The sequence below is a fragment of the Bos mutus genome, unplaced genomic scaffold (genome assembly GCF_027580195.1).
Source record: "Bos mutus isolate GX-2022 unplaced genomic scaffold, NWIPB_WYAK_1.1 CTG330, whole genome shotgun sequence".
Taxonomy (NCBI): Eukaryota; Metazoa; Chordata; class Mammalia; order Artiodactyla; family Bovidae; genus Bos; species Bos mutus.
In genome coordinates this window covers 1-18,748 of record NW_027219820.1, presented here as the reverse complement: position 1 = coordinate 18,748, position 18,748 = coordinate 1, and the positions used below count along the sequence as shown (strand labels likewise).

Genomic DNA, 18,748 nt, shown 5'->3' with positions numbered 1-18,748 from the left:
TCTCCCTCCCACCACATTCCATCCTGCTAAGTTGTCACAGAGCAGTGGATTTGAGCTCCCTGCATGATACTGCAAATTTCCACTGGCTATGTCTGCATCTCCATTGCTGCTCTGCAGATAGGTTTATCAATACCATCTTTCTAGAGTCCATATATATGCACTAATATATATTTGTTTTTCTCTTTCTGACTTACTTCACTCTGTTTAATATGTTCTTGGTTCATCCACCTCATTAGAACTGAGTCAAATGCATTCCTTTTTATGGCTGAGTAATATTGTGTATTACTCACACATCATGAGAGTACATCATGAGAAACACTGGGCTGGAAGAAGCACAAGCTGGAATCAAGATTGCCGGGAGAAATATCAATAACCTCAGATATACAAATGACACCACCCTTATGGCAGAAAGTGAAGAGGAACTAAAAAGCCTCTTGATGAAAGTAAAAGAGGAGAGTGAAAATGTTGGCTTAAAGCTCAACATTCAGAAAACTAAGATCATGGCATCTGGTCCCATCACTTCATGGGAAATAGATGGGAAACAGTGGAAACAGTGTCAGACTTTATTTTTTGGGGCTCCAAAATCACTGCAGATGGTGATTGCAGCCATGAAATTAAAAGACACTTACTCCTTGAAAGGAAAGTTATGACCAACCTAGACAGCATATTAAAAGCAGAGACATTACTTTGTCAACAAAGTTCCATCTAGTCAAGGCTATGGTTTTTCCAGTAGTCATGTATGGATGTGAGAGTTGGACTGTGAAGAAAGCTGAGTGCTGAAGAATTGATGCTTTTGAACTGTGGTGTTGGAGAAGACTCTTGAGAGTCCCTTGGACTGCAAGGAGATCCAACCAGTCCATCCTAAAGGAGATCAGTCCTGGGTGTTCATTGGAAGGACTGATGTTGAAGTTGAAACTCCAGTACTTTGGCCACCTCATGCAAAGAGTTGACTCATTGGAAAAGACCCTGATGCTGGGAGGGATTGAGGGCAGGAGGTGAAGGGGATGACAGAGGATGAGATGGCTGGATGGCATCACTGACTCGATGGACATGAGTTTGGGTAAACTCCTGGAGTTGGTGATGGACAGGGAGGCCTGGCATGCTGCGGTTCATGGGGTTGCAAAGAGTCAGACACAACTGAGTGACTGAACTGAACTGAATATTGTGTATATGTACCACAACCCCTGTATTCATTCATCTGTTGATGGACATCTAGGTTGCTTTCATGTCCTAGCTATTGTAAATAGTGCTGCAGTGAACATTGGGGTACATGTGTCTTTTTCAATGATGAAACCATACCTCAGGGTGTATACCCAGTGGTGGGATTGTTGGGTCATATGGTAGTTTATTCCTAGTTTTTGAGGAATCTCCATACTGTTCTCCATAGTGGCCATATCAGTTTACATTCCCACCAAGAGTACAAGAGAGTTCCCTTTGGTTCACACCCTCTCTAGCATTTGTTTGTAGATTTTTTGATGCTGGCCATTCTGAACAGTGTGATGTGATACCTGATTGTACTTTTGATTTGCATTTCTCTAATAATGAGAGATGTTAAGCATCTCTTCATATGTTTATTAGCCATTTGTATATCTTCTTTGGAGAAGTGTCTGTTTAGGTTTTCTGCCCAATTTTTGATTGGGTAGTTTATTTTTTTGTTATTGAGCTGAATGAGCTGCTTATATATTTTGGAGGATAATCTTTTGTTAGTTGTTTCATTTGTTATTATTTTCTCCCATTCTGAGGGTTGTCTTTTCACCTTGCTTATAGTTTCCTTCACAGTGCAAAAGCTTTTAAGTAGGTGCCATTTGTTTATTTTTGCTTTTATTTCCATTACTCGAAGAGGCAGGTCATAGAGGATCTTGTCAAAGAGTGTTCTGCCTATGTTTTTCTCTAAGAGTTTTTATAGTTTCTGGTCCTACATTTAGGTCTTTAATCCAATTTGAGTTTCTTTTTAATGTATGGTGTTAGGGAGTGTTCTAATTTCATTCTTTTATACGTAGATGTCCAGTTTTCCCAGCACCACTTATTGAAGAAACTGTCTTTTCTCCATTGTATGTTCTTGCCTCCTTTGTTAAAGATAAAGTGCCCACAGGTGCCTGGGTTTATCTCTGAGCTTTCCATCCTCTTCCACTGGTCTGCATTTCTGTTTTTGTGCCAGTACTCTGCTGTCTGATGACTTTAGTTTTATAGACTGAAGTCAGGAAGGTTGATCCCTCCAGTTCCATTCTTCTTTCTCAAGATTGTTTTGGCTCTCAGTACATTTTGGATGTAAGTGCTATCAAGGAACAGCTAGTTGACAAGTCTAGACAGCATATGGAAAAGCAGAGACATCATTTTGCCCACAAAAGTCCATATAGTCAAAGTGATAGCTTTTCCAATTGTCATGTATGGATGTGAGAGTTAGTCTATAAAGAAGGCTGAGCCCTAAAGAATTAATGCTTTTGAATTGTGGTGCTGGAGAAGACTTTAGAGAGCTCCTTGGCCTGCAAAGAGATTAAACCAGTCAATCCTAAAGGAGGTCAATCCTGAATATTCATTGGAAAGACTGATGTTGAAGCTGAAGCTCCAATAATTTGGCCACCTGATGTGAAGATCCAACTCTTTGGAAAAGACTGATGCTGGGAAAGATTGAATGCAAAAGGAGAAGAGAGGCAGATTACATGATGGTTAGATAGCATCACTGACACAATGGATTGAGCAAACTCCAGGAGATAGTGGAGGACAGAGGAGCCTGGCATGCTATAGTCCATGCGGTCACAAAGAGTCAGACATAACCTAGCAACTGAACAACAACAACACACAAATGTAGCTTACCAATAAATATTGTTAAATTAGTTGCAAGATTGTTAGGCCAGGAATCAACAAGCTTTCTAATTCTATGACCTATGCCTCTTTCTACATGAATATTACAGTTGATTTGAAACACTTACTGAAAGAACAGATTTCTAATTCTGTGTCTGCTACAAACTAGCATAACATTAATTATGTGTATAGAGCCACTATATATGTGACTTTTGTGGGCAAAGTGATGTCTCTGCTTTTCCATATGCTGTCTAGGTTTGTCATATCTTTCCTTCCAAGGAGCAAGCATCTTTTAATTTCCTGGGTGTAGTCACTGTCCACAGTGATTTTGGAGCCTAAGAAAATAAAGTCTGTCACTGCTTCCACTTTTACTCTTTCTATTTGCAATGAAGTGATGGGACAGGATGCCATGATCTTAGTGTTTTAATGATGAGTGGCAATGTATATGGTTATGTATATAGGGCCACCTTCCTCTTAAGGGACTTCCTCATCTATTAAATACGGGTGTTGAAGCCAATATCTTATGTTATCTGGACCCATCTAGAATTCAGTAATCTATTTCTCACTACTCAATGTTTGATTATATGTAATGAAAACACATTTTTAAATTGAGGATTTTGACACATAGTTGGGGATATATCCCTCTGATGTGAAATGCCTAAGGTCAAAAGAACAAAAGGGTTTGTGGGATTTCTGGCTGTTTTGTGACTAGGTTTACAGGGACTCACAAATGCTTGTCATATCTTAGGAGGGAAGCTCTAAATGGGAGACACTATAGTGGATGAAAGTGCTCTGTGAATTTCAGGCATAAAAAATATAGGGCTCCAAGTGCAGTTTCCCTACATTTGCATAAAATGTAAGTACTTCTGAAAAGCTCAGAACACAATCTTTGTTGTCCCCAATCTAGGCTTGAACAAGCCAAATTTGTCAACTCTTCCAACAGCTCTGTGATCATGGACAATTTCCTACCCTCTGAACAGTGGAAAGTACAGATCTTCTTCTAAGGAGAAAGAATAAGAAGAAACATTGACAGAGGGAATATAGGCTATTTTCTATTTATTTTTGTGTTTTTAGGCTGTCACCTCAGTTATCACATTTGTACAATGAGACCTCAGTTATCACATTTGTACAGTCGAGTTACTATCACCTCACCTTTGCTAGAAAGATTCTACGTGACCTGAATGTTACTCTTTGAGCACCTTTCTCACATCATATACAGTACTTAGTGCTCTCACACACCTCATCTCTGAGAAAATGCTTTGTATACCTTTAAACACCATCCAGACTATAGAATTAAGGTATTGTGAATTCATGATTTATTCTGGTGACAACTTCCATCTTCCAGAAGATACAGGAAGCATAAGGGGGTAACTGGAACTAATTCTTTTTGTTTGTTTTGGGAGTTGAATCTGAACTTTACTGGTGGGACACAAATTTAAAGTCAGAGCAGCACATTTGAGGAACAAGTCACTGCATACAATATTAAAGAGTAGAAATGCAATTGTAGAGGCATTTCACACACAGAAAGTAATAAAGCAAAGACTGAGCAAGCAGACAGTATCATCACAGGAAAGGAGATCTCTAGAGTGCTAAATTGAGGTTTTGGTAGAGCAAACAGACCAACTCTCTAACTGGACGTAATACTAAACAACAAAGACTTATGGAGAAAATGATATTAGTATCATGTAGGATTTTTCTTCACAAATTAGAAAACAGAGGTGACCTACATTTTTTCCCAGTAGATCTTTCTAGATCCAATGAACAATATTCCACCTTTTCCCCTCCAACTCTCATATTTCATAGCTTTCCTTCCAAGGAGCAAGCGTCTTTTAATTTCTTGACTGTAGTCATTGTCCACAGTGATTTTGAAACCCAAGAAAATCTGTCACTGCTTCCACTGTTACCCTGTCTATTTGCAATGAAGTGATGGGACAGGATGTGATTATCTTACTGTTTTTAATGTTGAGTGGCAAGCCAGCTTTTCACTCTCCTTTTTCACCCTCATCAAGAGGCTCTTTTAGCTTCTCTCCACTTACTGCCATTAGAATGGTATCATCTGCCTATCTGAGGTTGTTGTTATTTCTCCCAGAATTCGTGATTCCAACTTGTGACTCACCCAATCTGGCATTTCACATGATCTACTCTGCATTATGGAGATGGCAATGGCACCCCATTCCAGTACTCTTTCCTGGAAAATCCCATGGACAGAGGAGCCTGGTAGGCTGCAGTCCATGGGGTCGCTGGGAGTTGGACACGACTGAGCGACTTCACTTTCACTTTTCACTTTCCTGCATTGGAGAAGGAAATGGCAACTCACTCCAGTGTTCTTGCCTGGAGAATCCCAGGGAAGGGGGAGCCTGGTGGCTGCAGTCTATGGGGTCGCACAGAGTTGGACACGACTGAAGCGACTTAGCAGCAGCAGCAGCACCCTGCATTAAGTTAAATAAACAGAGTGACAATATACAGCCTTGATGTACTCCTTTCCCAGTTTTGAGCCAGTCCATTTTTCCATGTCTTGTTCTAACTGTTTCTTCTGGACCAGTGTACAGGTTTCTCAGGAGGCAGGTAAAGTGAACTGGTACTTCCATTTCAAAGAATTTTCTACAGTTTGTTGTGATCCACACAGTCAAAGGCTTTAGCGTAGTCAATGAAGCAGAAGTAGATGTTTTACTGGAACTCCCTTGCTTTCTCCATGATCCAACAAATGTTGGCAATTTGATCTCTGGTTCCTCTGCCTTTTCTAAACCCATCTTGTATGTCTGTAAGTTCTTGGTTCATGTACTGCAGAAGCCTAGCTTAAAGGATTTTGAACATAACCTTGCTAGCATGGGAAATGAGCACAACTGTGCAGTAATTTGAACATTCTTTGGCATTGCTCTTCTTTGGGATTAGAATGAAAATTGATCTTTCCCAGTCCTGTGGCAGCTGCTGTTTTCCAAATTTGCCCTATTGAGTGCAGTACTTTAGCAGCAGTATCTTTTAAGATTTTAAATAGCTCAGCTGGAATTCCATCACCTTCACTGGTTTTGGTCATAGTAATGCTTCCTAAAACCTACTGACTTCACAGTCCAGGATATCCAGTTCTAGGTGAGTGACCACACCATTGTGATTATCTGGATTGTTAAGACCTTTCTTGTATAGTTCTTCTGTGTATTCTTGTCACTTCTTAATCTCTTCTGCTTCTGTTAGGTCCTTGAGTTTTCTGTCCTTTATCATGCCCATCCTTGCATGAAATGTTTCCTTCATAGCTCCAATTTTCTTGAAAGAGATCTCTAGTCTTTCCCATTCTATTCTTTTCCTCCCTTTCTTTGCATTGTTCATTTAAGAAGACCTTCTTTTCTCTCCTTGTTATCCTTTGGAAACTCTGCATTCAGTTGTGTATATCTTTCCCTTTCTCCTTTGCCTTTTGCTTCTCTTCTTTCCTTGGCTATTTGTGAAGCCTCCTCAGACAATCACTTTGCCTTCTTGCATTTCTTTTTCTTTGGGATGGTTTTGGTCACTGCCTCCCATACACTGTTACAGACCTCCATTCATAGTTCTTCAGATGCTCTGTCTACCAGATCTTATCCTTTGAATCTATTCATCACCTCCACTGTATAATTATAAGAGATTTGATTTAGGTCATAGCTGAATTGCCTAGTGATTTTCTCTATTCCTTTCTATTTAAGTTTGAATTTTGCAATAAGCAGCTGATGACCTGAGTCACAGTCAGCTCCAGTTCTTGTTTTGCTGACCATGTAGAGTTTCTCCATCTTTGGCTGCAAAGAACATAATCATCTGATTTCAATTTTGACCAGCTGGTGATGTCCATGTGCACAGTCATCTGCTGGGCTGTTGGAAAAGGATGTTTGCTATGACCAATATGTTCTCTTGGCAAAACTTTGTTAGCCTTTGTCCTGCTTCATTTTGTACTCCAAGGCCAAACTTGCCTATTACTTTAGGTATCTCTTGACTTCCTATCTTTGCATTCCAATCCCCTATGATGAAAAGGATATATATTTTTTTTTTTTAATGTTAGTTCTAGGTCTTGTAGGTCTTCATAGAACCAGTCAGCTTTAGCTTCTTTGGCATCAGTGGTTGGGTCATAGACTTGGATTACATGTTGAATGGTTTGCTTTGGAAATGAACCAAGATCATTGTTATTTTTGAGATTGCACCCAAGTACTACATTTTGGACTCTTCTGTTGACCACGAGGGCTACTATATTTCTTTTAAGGGGTTCTTGTCCACAGTTGTAGATTTAATGGTCATCTGAGTTAGATTCACCCATTCCTTTCCAGTTTAGTTCACTGACTTCTAAAATGTTGATGTTCACTCTTGCCATCTTCCTGTTTGACCACTTTGAATTTACCTTGATTTTTGGACCTAACATGCCAGGTTCCTATGCAATATTGTTCTTTATAGCATCAAACTTCACTTTCCCCAGCAGATGCATCCACTACTGAGCATCGTTTCCACTTTGGCCCAGCACTTCATTCATCCTGGAGCTATTAGCAATTGTCTTCCCCTCTTCCCCAGTAGCTTACTGGACAGCTTCCAACCTGAGGGGCTCATCTTCTGGTGTCATACTTTTTGCCTTTTCATACTGTTCATGGGGTTCTCCAGGCAAGAATACTGGAGTGGGTTGCCATTTCCTTCTCCAGGAAATATACACAAACTACATTTGTGTGTTGTTGTTGTTGTTCAATCAGTCAGTCATGACTGACTATTTGTGTAGTTCTTTATAATTTATTTTACATAGTTCTTACATGTATGATTTCACTTTATTCTCATGATGGTCTTTTATTTTTAATCCCACATCATGGATGAGGTGATTAGGTCAAGGGTTCACTGAAGGTCAGAGAGCTGGTCCAGGGAGCACATTATTTGTGTATTTTATAGATCCTATACTACTTTATTATTATTGTTATTCCTTCTGCTTTCCTTTGGATTAAGTGATTTTTTTCTAGGTCATATATTAATATTTGCAGGGCATCACTTCAAGCTAGAGGGGATTCTCTCTATTTAGTACAGAAGCTTCTTATAACCAAAAGAGAGAGAGAGAGAGAGAGAGAGAGAGAGAGAGAGAGAGAGAGAGAGACAGAGAGGATAAGCAAGCTAGGGAGAAATTGAGAATGAATATTCCCTAGCCTGCAGAGATGGGTGGTTACAATGATGCTTGTGTTTCAGAATTTCTGTTCTCCAAGGTCCTTGACAGTGTATATGCTTCACACAAACACAGTGGTTTTTTATGATACCTCATTAAATACCTTAGAATTCACCAGTTAGTTGGAGAACTGCTCACTCATGATAGCTGAGATCTGTTTCCCTTAGGTAGCCTCTGTTTGTCTTGCCACAGCTGATTGTATCCTGTTGTCTAAGGCAGCCTGTTGAGATCTTTTTGTCTTTTGAAGTTTCAAATGACTCCTGATTTCATCAAGGATTACCCTTATTTTTTATCTACCAATATTCTTGCTGTTTAGGGTGATTTCTGAGAGGATAAGGGGAGAGAAAATTCACTATTCAATTAATCAAAAAGCAGAAATCTTAACTCTCTAGTACTCTTTAACTTTGATAATATACCTGCCAATATGTACACAAAGTTGCATGCATATTAAGTTGCTTCAGTTGTGTCCAACTCTTTGTGATGCCATGGACTATAATCGGCCAGGCTCCTCTGTCTATGGGATTTTCCAGGCAAGACTACTGGAGTGGATTGCCATTTCCTTCTACAGGGGAATTTTCCAGACTCAAGGATTGAACCCACATCTCCTGAGGCTCCTGCATTGGCAGGCAGATTCTTTATCATTAGTGCTACCTGGGAAGACTGTACACAAAGTTAGACTTGCTTTAAAGATGAGAAATTTAACCTAGAGTTATGGAAGCAAAAGTAAAAAAGTGGGACCTAAGCAACTTAAAAACTTTTGCAGAGCAAAGGAAACCATAAACAGAGTGAAAAGACAATCTATGGAGTGGGAGAAAATAGTTGTAAACTATGAGACTGACAACAGCTTAATTTCCAAAATATATGAAAAGTTCTTACAACTCATAAACAAAAAAAAACATACAACTCAATAGAAAAATGGGCATAAGAACTAAGCAGACATTTCTTCAGAGAAGATGTACAGATGGCCAACAGCCACATGAAAAGATGCTCAACATCATTAATGATTAAGGAAATCCAGTTCAAAACTATAATGAGGTATCACCTCACACTGGTCAGAATGGACATCATTTAGAAGTCTACAAATAATAAATGATGAAGAGGATATGGAAAAAAAGGTACCTCTTTATATTGTTGATGTGATTACAAATTGGTGCAGTCACAGTATGGAATTGCAGAACAGTATGGAAATTCCAGATTGCAGAACAGTCTGGAAATTCCTCAAAAAACTAAAAATAGAGTTGCCATTTTATCCAGCAATCCCATTCCTGGGAATATCCCAGACAAAACTATAATTCAAAAAGATACATGCATCCTTGTGTTCATAGCAGCAGTACTAAGAATAGCCAAGATGTGAAAGCAACCTAAATGCCTGCTGGCAGATGAACGGGTAAAGAAGATACAGTATGTGTATATACATATACATACATCTTCTTTATCTATTCATTCATCTAGGTTTGTGATACATACATATATAGACACATGCATATACTGTATATACACATACAATGGAATATTATTCAGCCATGAAAGAGAATGAAATAATGCCATTTGCAGTAACATGGATGGACCTAGAGATTATCATACTGTGTGAAGCAGAGAAAGACAAAAATCATATAGCACTTATATGTGGAATTAATTTTTTTAAAAAAATGAACTTATTTATAAAACTCACAGAAATAGAAAACAAACTTAAGGTTAATAAAAGGGAAAGGAGAGGGAGGGATAAATTAGAAGTTTAGGATTATCAGATACATACTTTCACATATAAAAGAGACAATGACCTACTGTATAACATCAGGAACTATATTCAATATGTTGTAATAACGTACAATGGAAAAGAATCTGAAAAAGAATGTGTGTGTATAACTGAATCACTTTGCTGTACACTAGAAACTGCTGCTGCTGCTGCTGCTAAGTCACTTCAGTTGTGTCTGACTCTGTGCGACCCAATGGATGGCAGCCCACCAGGCATCCCTGTCCCTGGGATTCTCCAGGCAAGAACACTGGAGTGGGTTGCCATTTCCTTCTCCAATGCATGAAAGTGAAAAGTGAAAGTGAAGTCGCTCAGTCGTTTCCGACTCTAGTGACCCCATGGACTGCAGCCCACCAGGCTCCTCTATCCATGGGATTTTCCAGGCAAAAGTACTGGAGTGGGGTGCCATTGCCTTCTCTGATGCTAGAAACTAAGACACTGTAAATCAGCTATATACTTCAATGAAATAATTATTTAGCCAATTAATTAAAAGGAGAGGAGTTTGAGGATTTTTGGGATTGAACTAGGACCATGTAGCTTAGTAAGAATGAATGGTCAGAGTCTTGAGCCATAATTCTCTATATATTGAACCACTGATTCAGTATATTCAATATATTGATTCCTTTATCCATGCAGGAAAGCTTTTATTGCTCTATTGCTTTTAGTGATATCTAATTCCATGATGGTAGCTTTGTTTACAAGCTGGAGTATAAATACTAAATTTCAACCTATACTGGAGGAACTATAATGAACTAAACCCAAGAGAAGAACTGAAAATGACTCAAGAAACCCAATATTGGGTCCTTTGATATGCTTGCCTTGAATTTGAACTTTTTTGACATCATCTTTTTTAATCTTCACAACCATGCTGAGCTGGCAGTATTATCCTTTAGATGGAGAAACTGAGGTAGGAGAACCTAAATGACTTCTTAAAGTCCCAGGTTAGAAAGTGTTAGTAATCTTTTACCATATTAAGTGAATTAATTGTGTCTTAACTTCTACTCTGGGCTTCTGTAAAGATAAAATCAAATGATTAACAAAAGGGCTTCCCAGATGTTTTCCTTTCATGCCATAAATCATGTGATATTGCTACTTTCTGTGGACTAAGGGGCCATATCTCTGAGCAGCATTGTAATCACACCCAACCCTTAGCTCAGCCTGTTTTCAACCTGCAGTTTGTAGCCATCTCTTAGTTCCTATGAGGTAGGTCACTGTCTTGTTTCACCAATGAGGCAGCTGGTGAAGAGTGAGCTTAAGTGATCTTTCCAGGGTCATCAGTGGTCCCAGGAGAGAGAGTTGAGACTGGGCTTCTCCATCCCAGGCTCAGCAGAGACCATGAGGTCTCTGCTAACAAGTGTTCAGTCACCTCAACTCCCTTCATAACCTGCTCTTGAAAGATGCCTTCTCTCACTCCTGCTGTCAGCCAGAGTGTGGTCTACACCAGGACAACAGATGGGAGAGAGGAAGGTCAAATCAAGGATTTTATACACAGGAAGCTTGTTTTCATTATTTAGTTTCAAGTATTTTAGACCATGACATTTTTTAAAATAAAAAATTATGTTGAGAAGGGCTATAGGGAAAGGAGCCAGCTAATTTTGGGAGGACTGTCAACTGGGAGAAAATGAATTATATTTCCATGTGTTTTTTTTTTTTTTTTTCATGTGTTCTTTTGGCTGTTTTTAGTTTCACAAAGAGAGTACATAAATATATAACCATACAAGCATGGCTAGCTTAAAAAAATGGAGGAGAGAGATGATATGCAATTAGCCCCCAAAAGCCTGACTTTTAAATCCTTGCATTTTGAATCAAAATAGTCTCAGATTTCACCCAGTGGAATCCAAGTATTTTTGGAGAATTTTATTTTTCTCCTTAAGTGGTCTTTTAATATATAGACCACTTAAGTGGTCTATATATAGTGGTCTTTTAATATATAATTTCATATACAGTGCTGTTTTGAGGGTAGCAAGTATGCAAGCAAGAAGAGGAAAAGAAAGTACACCTAATATGAAGGTAGGGGTTTCAGAACTTTTGTATTCATGTATGAAGTCCATTATCTCTCATGATAACTTTGTTAACAACATCCACAAATGAACTTGGAGTCATCTTTTGTAAAATAGATCTGGAATCATATGACAAGAATGAGTCTCACATAGATGGTACATTTTCTGCTTTAAAGACAAAAGTTTTCATTCTTCTTTGGGAAAAAATTACTTTTGAAATCTTTTCTTCACCCAGACACTTTTAGAGATAAGAGCTCACAAGTCTTGATATTATTTCATTTTGTTATGTGCATTTGTCAAGAAACTGAGATAGGATACAGCTACTCAAAAGTGATGGTTGTGAAACAGTGAAACTTGACAGCATTTCATTTCCTTTGTGTTCTGATTATACATTCATCAGAAAGCCTGTCTCTTCCAGTTCAGCTAGAAATTGGTAGAATTCAAAAAATCAAGCTGGCAAAGAACTGTCCTATTTTGGGTATCATCTTACATTTTAGAGAAGTTGCTTGGTTGAGTCATTGTTAAAGCTTTAGATTCTTCTTTCATTCTTGGGACCAATTATTCACAGATCACATTTCTATAGGCCCTCTAATAGCTTTTGCCACACAAATTAAATGCCAGGATATTTCATATATATATATGAAATACATTTCATATATATATATGTCAATATATTTCATATATATATCAATATATTTCATATATCAGAGAAGGCAATGGCGACCCAACTCCAGTGCTCTTGCCTGGAAAATCCCATGGACTGAGGAGCCTGGTAGGCTGCAGTCCATGGGGTTGCTGAGTTGGACACAACTTAGCGACTTCACTTTCACTTTTCACTTTCATGCACTGGAGAAGGAAATGGCAACTCACTCCAGTGTTCTTGCCTGGAGAATCCCAGGGATGGGGGAGCCTGATGGGCTGCCGTCTATGGGGTCAGGCAGAGTTGGACACAACTGAAGCAACTCAGCAGCAGCAGCATATTTCATATATATATATATCCAGGATTTCAATGTTTGTCAATCAGAATTTATAAAATACAGGGATTACAACTGGATACTAACATCCAGATTTATTGAGCTCATTTTATGTGTGAAAATGAGAAACCCTCGTGCAGATGCTGGATTTCCTAGCATCTTTGTCACTCTGTTTTTAATTTATCTCCAGGTTTTGAGTCAGTAAAATGATTTTGCTTTTTAATTTACTATAGTAACAAAGCATATCTGTGAATTAGAATGATCAGAACTCTAGTGAATTTACAGGTTATTTGGCATTAAGCCCAGCCCCACTGAGGATTCTGATGGGACTACTTCCTGAATAGAATAAGCACATCCCTGGTTTTTAAAATTTTGCCTCCAGTAGCTATGTGATTGTTTAATATGAAGATGTGGACATCTTCCACATGTATTCCAAATGTGTTGCCTTAGAAAGGAGGACTTTAAAATGCTTTAAACATTTTTTTTTTAATTTGTTCTTTTTCCCCTTCAGGCATACACCAAAAAGAAATAACTAGATGTTACTCACAGTGGCCGTGTGGTTATGAATGCTTCCAATGGACAGCCCTCAGCCTTAATGATTGTTGAGTCAGCACTGTGATTCTATCATGATGTGAAGTCTATACCAAAGGTGTTTTTCCAATAGTTTTTGCACTGTAAAAACTATATTATACTTTTTTTACGCTAGTCCCAAATATTTACACATAGATGATAGTTTATTTGGACTTCTTTTCTCCAATTTTACCCAATGGTTTCAAGCTCTAACAAAATGATTTATTATTTTTATTTATATATTATACTATTTTTTCTTATCCAAATCAGAGGTGAAATCCACCAGTGAAAGCTGTCTACAAGGTTTAGTGCCTTGAAAGACTCCAGAACCAAAACTCATTTTATGAGGTATAAAGAAAGTTGTCACAGATGTCTTTTACTGTTCCTAAAATTACATATTACTTTCCAATTTTATCAGGGGTTCTATTTACTTGAAGACCGTATGAAGTCATTATTTGTTTTACCACTTTCTTTAACAGTGCTAGGATCCATTATTGCACATAAATATCTCTGATTAAAATAGAGATATACAAAAGAAAAAACAAAAAAAAATATACTTTAGTTTATGTGAGATAGGAAAGAGAGGTATCCTCTGCCCAAATTTAAAAGACACTTGATTTAAAATATGTAAAGATAATATTTGATTATATGTTCTAAAACAGAAGGAAGAGAAAATATGCTTTCTCAAAATAGGAGCCCTTCTAGGTGATCACTGTCTTCTAGATGGAGAATTGTATTGTATTCTATATTTTACACTTTTTAAATTTATAACATAAAATTTTCTATGATAACCATTTTAACATACAATTCACTGCATTAGCCACATTCGCAGTGTCATGAAACCCTCACCATCTAGTTTATTTTTAGTGATTATTTTAGACCACTCAGTATTAGACCACTATTATTTCTACAGTCATTTTTGGTAAGTTTCATTCTTTATGAATTAATCTATTTCATGTGAGTTTTCAGCTTGATTGGCTTAAAATTATTCATAAAATCTTATATGTTTAATATCTAAGTAGCTATAATTGGGTTCTATTTTGCTTTTTAATTTTCTTTGAACCTTGTTTTTTTCTTGAATAATCTTGCTTGATTTTTTCCTATTAATTTTCAAAGAATCAAATTCTGTGCTTGATTGATTCTTTCTGATTTTATGTTTTCTAGCTCATCATATTCTTCCATTCCTTCAACTTTTCTTCATTTGAGTTTTTTTCTAAATTCTTCAATTGGAAACATATTAATTTTTAAACTTTTTTTTCCCCTATGCAAGTACATAAAACCTACTTTTTTATTCCACCTAAAGGCCCACTTTAGCTGTAGCCTACATGTTTTGGTACTGAGCACTGATCAATAATCATAGTGTTATGTATTTTCCAATTATTAATTTGATTCATTATTATATATTTCACTCATGAGTTATTCATCAGTGTAATGTTCTCTAAACTCCAAATACTAATAGCTATTTTTCTCTTATATTAGCCATGTAAATTGCTAACAGTCAACCTGTATTAGCTCATAAAAATAGCAGTTTCTTATGATTCAATGTAATAGTTTTCTTTTGATATTAATATATAACTTAACTTCATTTTGGTCAGAGAACATTAGAGTGAGATTTTTAAAAGCAAAGGTTTAAAATATTGACACACAAAGTCCTTGTTTCCACCATTTTTGTTTTCTATTTGTGGGATTTTAAGATGTTATGTGTATAACCAGAAATTTTCAAATAAAAATCCTTCTCAAATTCTGGAATGTTTTTGATGTATGTTACAGATTGGTTCTTTGGGATATAGACTCAGATGGAGTTTAGTGTTGGGATGTTTATTAGGGGTGTTGTTGGAATTAGCACTCATGGAATTAAGAGTGAAGAAACTGGATAGAGCAGAGGGAAAAAACCAAGCTGGATCATGGGCCAGATGACCTTAGCTGACCCTTGAGGGCTCTGGAGTGAAGATGGCCCTTCAGGGTTGTCCTGACATGTCCACTGGCCAGGCCTTTTTGCCTCCACCTGGATGGGTCATTGCACACAGGCTGCCCCCCAGAAGCTCTGGAGCTGAAGATTGCCCACTGGCAGCACTTCCAGCAACTAGGGGGAGAGTCCTTGAAGGGAGGTCAGAACAGCACATCTCCAGGTCTTCATGGCCTGTGTCACAGCTCCAGAGGTAGGTGATGAGGATGTACTGTGGGTGAAACTCTTGGTGACTGATGTGTAAGTCAGAATGATGACTTGGTGATTCTCCTCAGTGCCCTGTGGTGTGAAAAAGAGCAGGAGCCCCATGTAGGGGAGATACTTCATTCTCTAGGATCAAACCAGTTGTTATTTCTCTGGAAAGATCAGTCCTCATCCTAGCTAACTCATATTTCTCTAATACCCTCTCATAGGTGGTCTGTTTTCTTAGTAAATCATGAGCTTCTCAGACTTGGAACTGGATCCTATTCACTTTTTAGTTACATCCTCCAGCACGGTGTCTGTCACATAAAGGTGCTCAGTAAATGTTTTCTGAATGAATGATGACAAAGAAGAAACCTTCTTTCTAAACATTATAATTCTGAAATGTTAAGAGGTAGCCTAGGATAACACAAAACCCCGCTTTTGGAGTCAGTCACACTGATCTGCATGCCAGTTCTTTCTGTGCCATGCACTAGAAATGTGAGTGCCCAAAGAATGTACTGTCCAGAGTGGGATAATTGAGAGTGAAAGGAAAGAAATAACCAGCAAGATGCCAGAACAATACACTGGTATCGTCCTTGACAAAATGGGCTACGGTCCCCTTAGTTACTTGCCTTTGTGTCTCAACCTCTGAATCTTAGCTTCTTCATCTGGAAAATGAATATAATTCCTGCCCTTGAACCATTGCTTTGGTTGGGATGATGGATGGACTTTGAGTGTCTTTCCACCCAAAGACCCAGGGTGGAATCATTGACCTTGGTGATTCTTAAACACCAGGAAAGGAAAGCAGGATAGGCATGGATAAAGGAAGGTTGGCCACCTGACACGAAGAGCTGACTCATTAGAAAAGACTCTGATGCTGGGAAAGATTGAAGGCAGGAGGAGAAGGGGACGACAGATGAGAAGATGGTTGGATGGCATCACCGACTCAGTGGACATGACTTTGAGCAAACTCCAGAAAATGTTGAAGAACAGAGAAGCCTGTAGTTCTTCAGTCCATGGTGTCACAAAGAGTTGGACACAACTGAGCAACTGAACAACAACAGCAACAACAACAAAGGTAGGTTGGAGACTGTAGAAGGTGTATTTGAGAAGGTCCTCATCCAATGGCCTAAACTGTTCTTCCTTCACATGTGGTTAAAATGACACAAGCACAGAGGGAGGAGTTCAAGCTCTGGAAGAACCAAGATGAAGACTTTGATACACATAGAATGTTTTACAGAAAGCTTACATTGGACAGTTCTAACTAAAATCACTCTTTCACTCAGCAACCATGCTCATAAACCAACTCAGAATTATCTACCCCGATAGGTAGAAGCTTTGGGTATTCCAAACACTGCTTGATCCAAAACTAATCATATTTAATTTTGGAAAATGCTACATGAAAAACATTTTTAAAATTAAATTTTGCAGACTAGACAAAAAAAAAAAAAAAAAAATGAAACAGATTTTATATCTTAGCTTCCACCTATTGAGGTAGATAATTATGAGCATGGTTGCTTATCTCAGTTAAATCAGAATCTTGGGGAAGGGGAGGCAGGAGTCAACACTTTTTAAGACCCCACAGGTGATTCCACCCTGCAGCCAAGTGAGAACCACTCTTGGAAGCAAAAGATCTCATTTCTTCATATGTTTCAGCTTCTTTCATTGCTAGAGGCTTCCTCCAAGAAGCCCTCCTAACTAATTACATATTCTTCTCTTCCATCTGTCCATAGGTCTATCTGTAGCTGGGGTCAGCACTTTCCATATTTGATTGTGCCTACAGGTCACCTGCTGCTGCTAAATCGCTTCAGTCGTGTCCGACTCTGTGCGACCCCATAGACGGCAGCCCACCAGGCTCTCCAGACCCTGGGATTCTCCAGGCAAGAACACTGGAGTGAGTTGCCATTTCCTTCTCCAATGTGTGAAAGTGAAAATTGAAAGTGAAGTCGCTCAGTCGTCTCTGACTCTTAGCGACCCCATGGACTGCAGCCTACCAGGCTCCTCCGTCCAGGGATTTTTTAGACAAGAGTACTGGAGTGGCTTGCCATTGCCTTCTCCGCAGGTCACCTGGGGACACTGTTAACCTGCAGATTCAGACTCAGGAGGTCCATGTGGGCGGAAGTCCCGCATCACTAGGACGCTCCCAGGTGCTGCCCCCTGCTGGTGGGGGCCCCACGTGCAGGGTTTACAGGAGAGGCTCATCTGTTTGCGCAGGCGCATTTGTGATTGTCCTGATGCTGTTCAGGCTCCTTTTCTGCCTTTCCTGCACAAGGGGGGAGGGCGGCTGGTCTCCAGCTCTTTCCTGTCCTGGCTCTCATCCCACTCGGTCCTCACTACACTGCCCACGGTGTGGACACAGACCTATACACGCAGAAAGCTCCCCAATGAGTAAATGAACAAATGTGGTGAGAACCTCTATGGTGTTGTTAATATACTGAAAGTCTTAGGAAGGTCGAGAGGAGAAACTCAATGTCCAGGGAGCCCTGGGTTCCAAGCACCGTCAGGTGCAGTCAGGCTCCACACTGTGGTTGTGGTACCCAAGTCTAAAGATTAAAACATTTTATTGAAAACAAACAAACGAAAAACCTCAGCAAAACCGAATTCATAGATACAAAGAACAGATTGGTGGTTCCAAAGGCAGGGGGTGGGTGGTGGGTGAAATTGAAGAGGGTGGTGGAAAGGTACAAACTTCCTGTTAATAAGGTCTGAGGCCAAGAGAAGCCCTTGGACTTCCCCTCACCTCTATTCAGGACTCCCCAGAGTTCTGTCTCAGAACTGAAATCTTTCTCCAGCTAACTTCCCAGCTGTTTAAAAGCTTATCTCTTGATATTTGAGTGGCTTCACTCAGAAGGACAAAGCGGGAGGGTGAGGTAGAAAAGGCGAGAGGGTCTGAGGTGTTGATTGGTTTCTTCTCTTGGCTTTTAAACTAGGGTGTGGGCGTGTAAAAGGCAGCCAAGGCAAACATCACAGCATTTTCACCAAAACCAGGTCCCTTAACAACTGTGACAGGGAGGAAAAGTTATCTTTGTCAGCCATGACCTCTATGTGTCAGCGCCTCCCGCCACTCCAGGCCTTTGGTAAATTCCTACCTCTCCTCAGAATAATTTTTAATTTCTGACTCCAGTTCTTGGGTGGAAAATTATCTCATTAGGTTATTATACAATAATGATGAAAGAGGAGTGGTATCAAGATAAGATTGAATCTTTTTATCCAAATATTTCAAAGGGAAGAAATGAATCATTCCAGAAACTGCTGCCATGTAAAATTCCAAAGTGCAGTATTAAACTGATGGTTTGTAATGATTTAGAAAAGGAAGTGGTGGTCACTGGGACAACCTCTTGGATTGTTAAGTAA

At 39.0% G+C, this 18,748-nt stretch overlaps 1 protein-coding gene across 1 annotated transcript in view; it reads left to right on the top strand.

Annotated features, from left to right (window-relative positions):
• LOC102280884 (ATP-binding cassette sub-family C member 4-like) overlaps nucleotides 1-17,786 on the top strand; it is a gene marked incomplete at its 5' end in the record, with an annotated part of 86,099 nt that extends 68,313 nt beyond the window's left edge. The window contains 2 exon segments of the mRNA XM_070366946.1: nucleotides 15,273-15,404; nucleotides 17,485-17,786. Of these exon segments, the coding sequence (XP_070223047.1) occupies nucleotides 15,273-15,404; nucleotides 17,485-17,786 (434 nt within the window).
• Nucleotides 17,787-18,748: the final 962 nt, after the last annotated feature.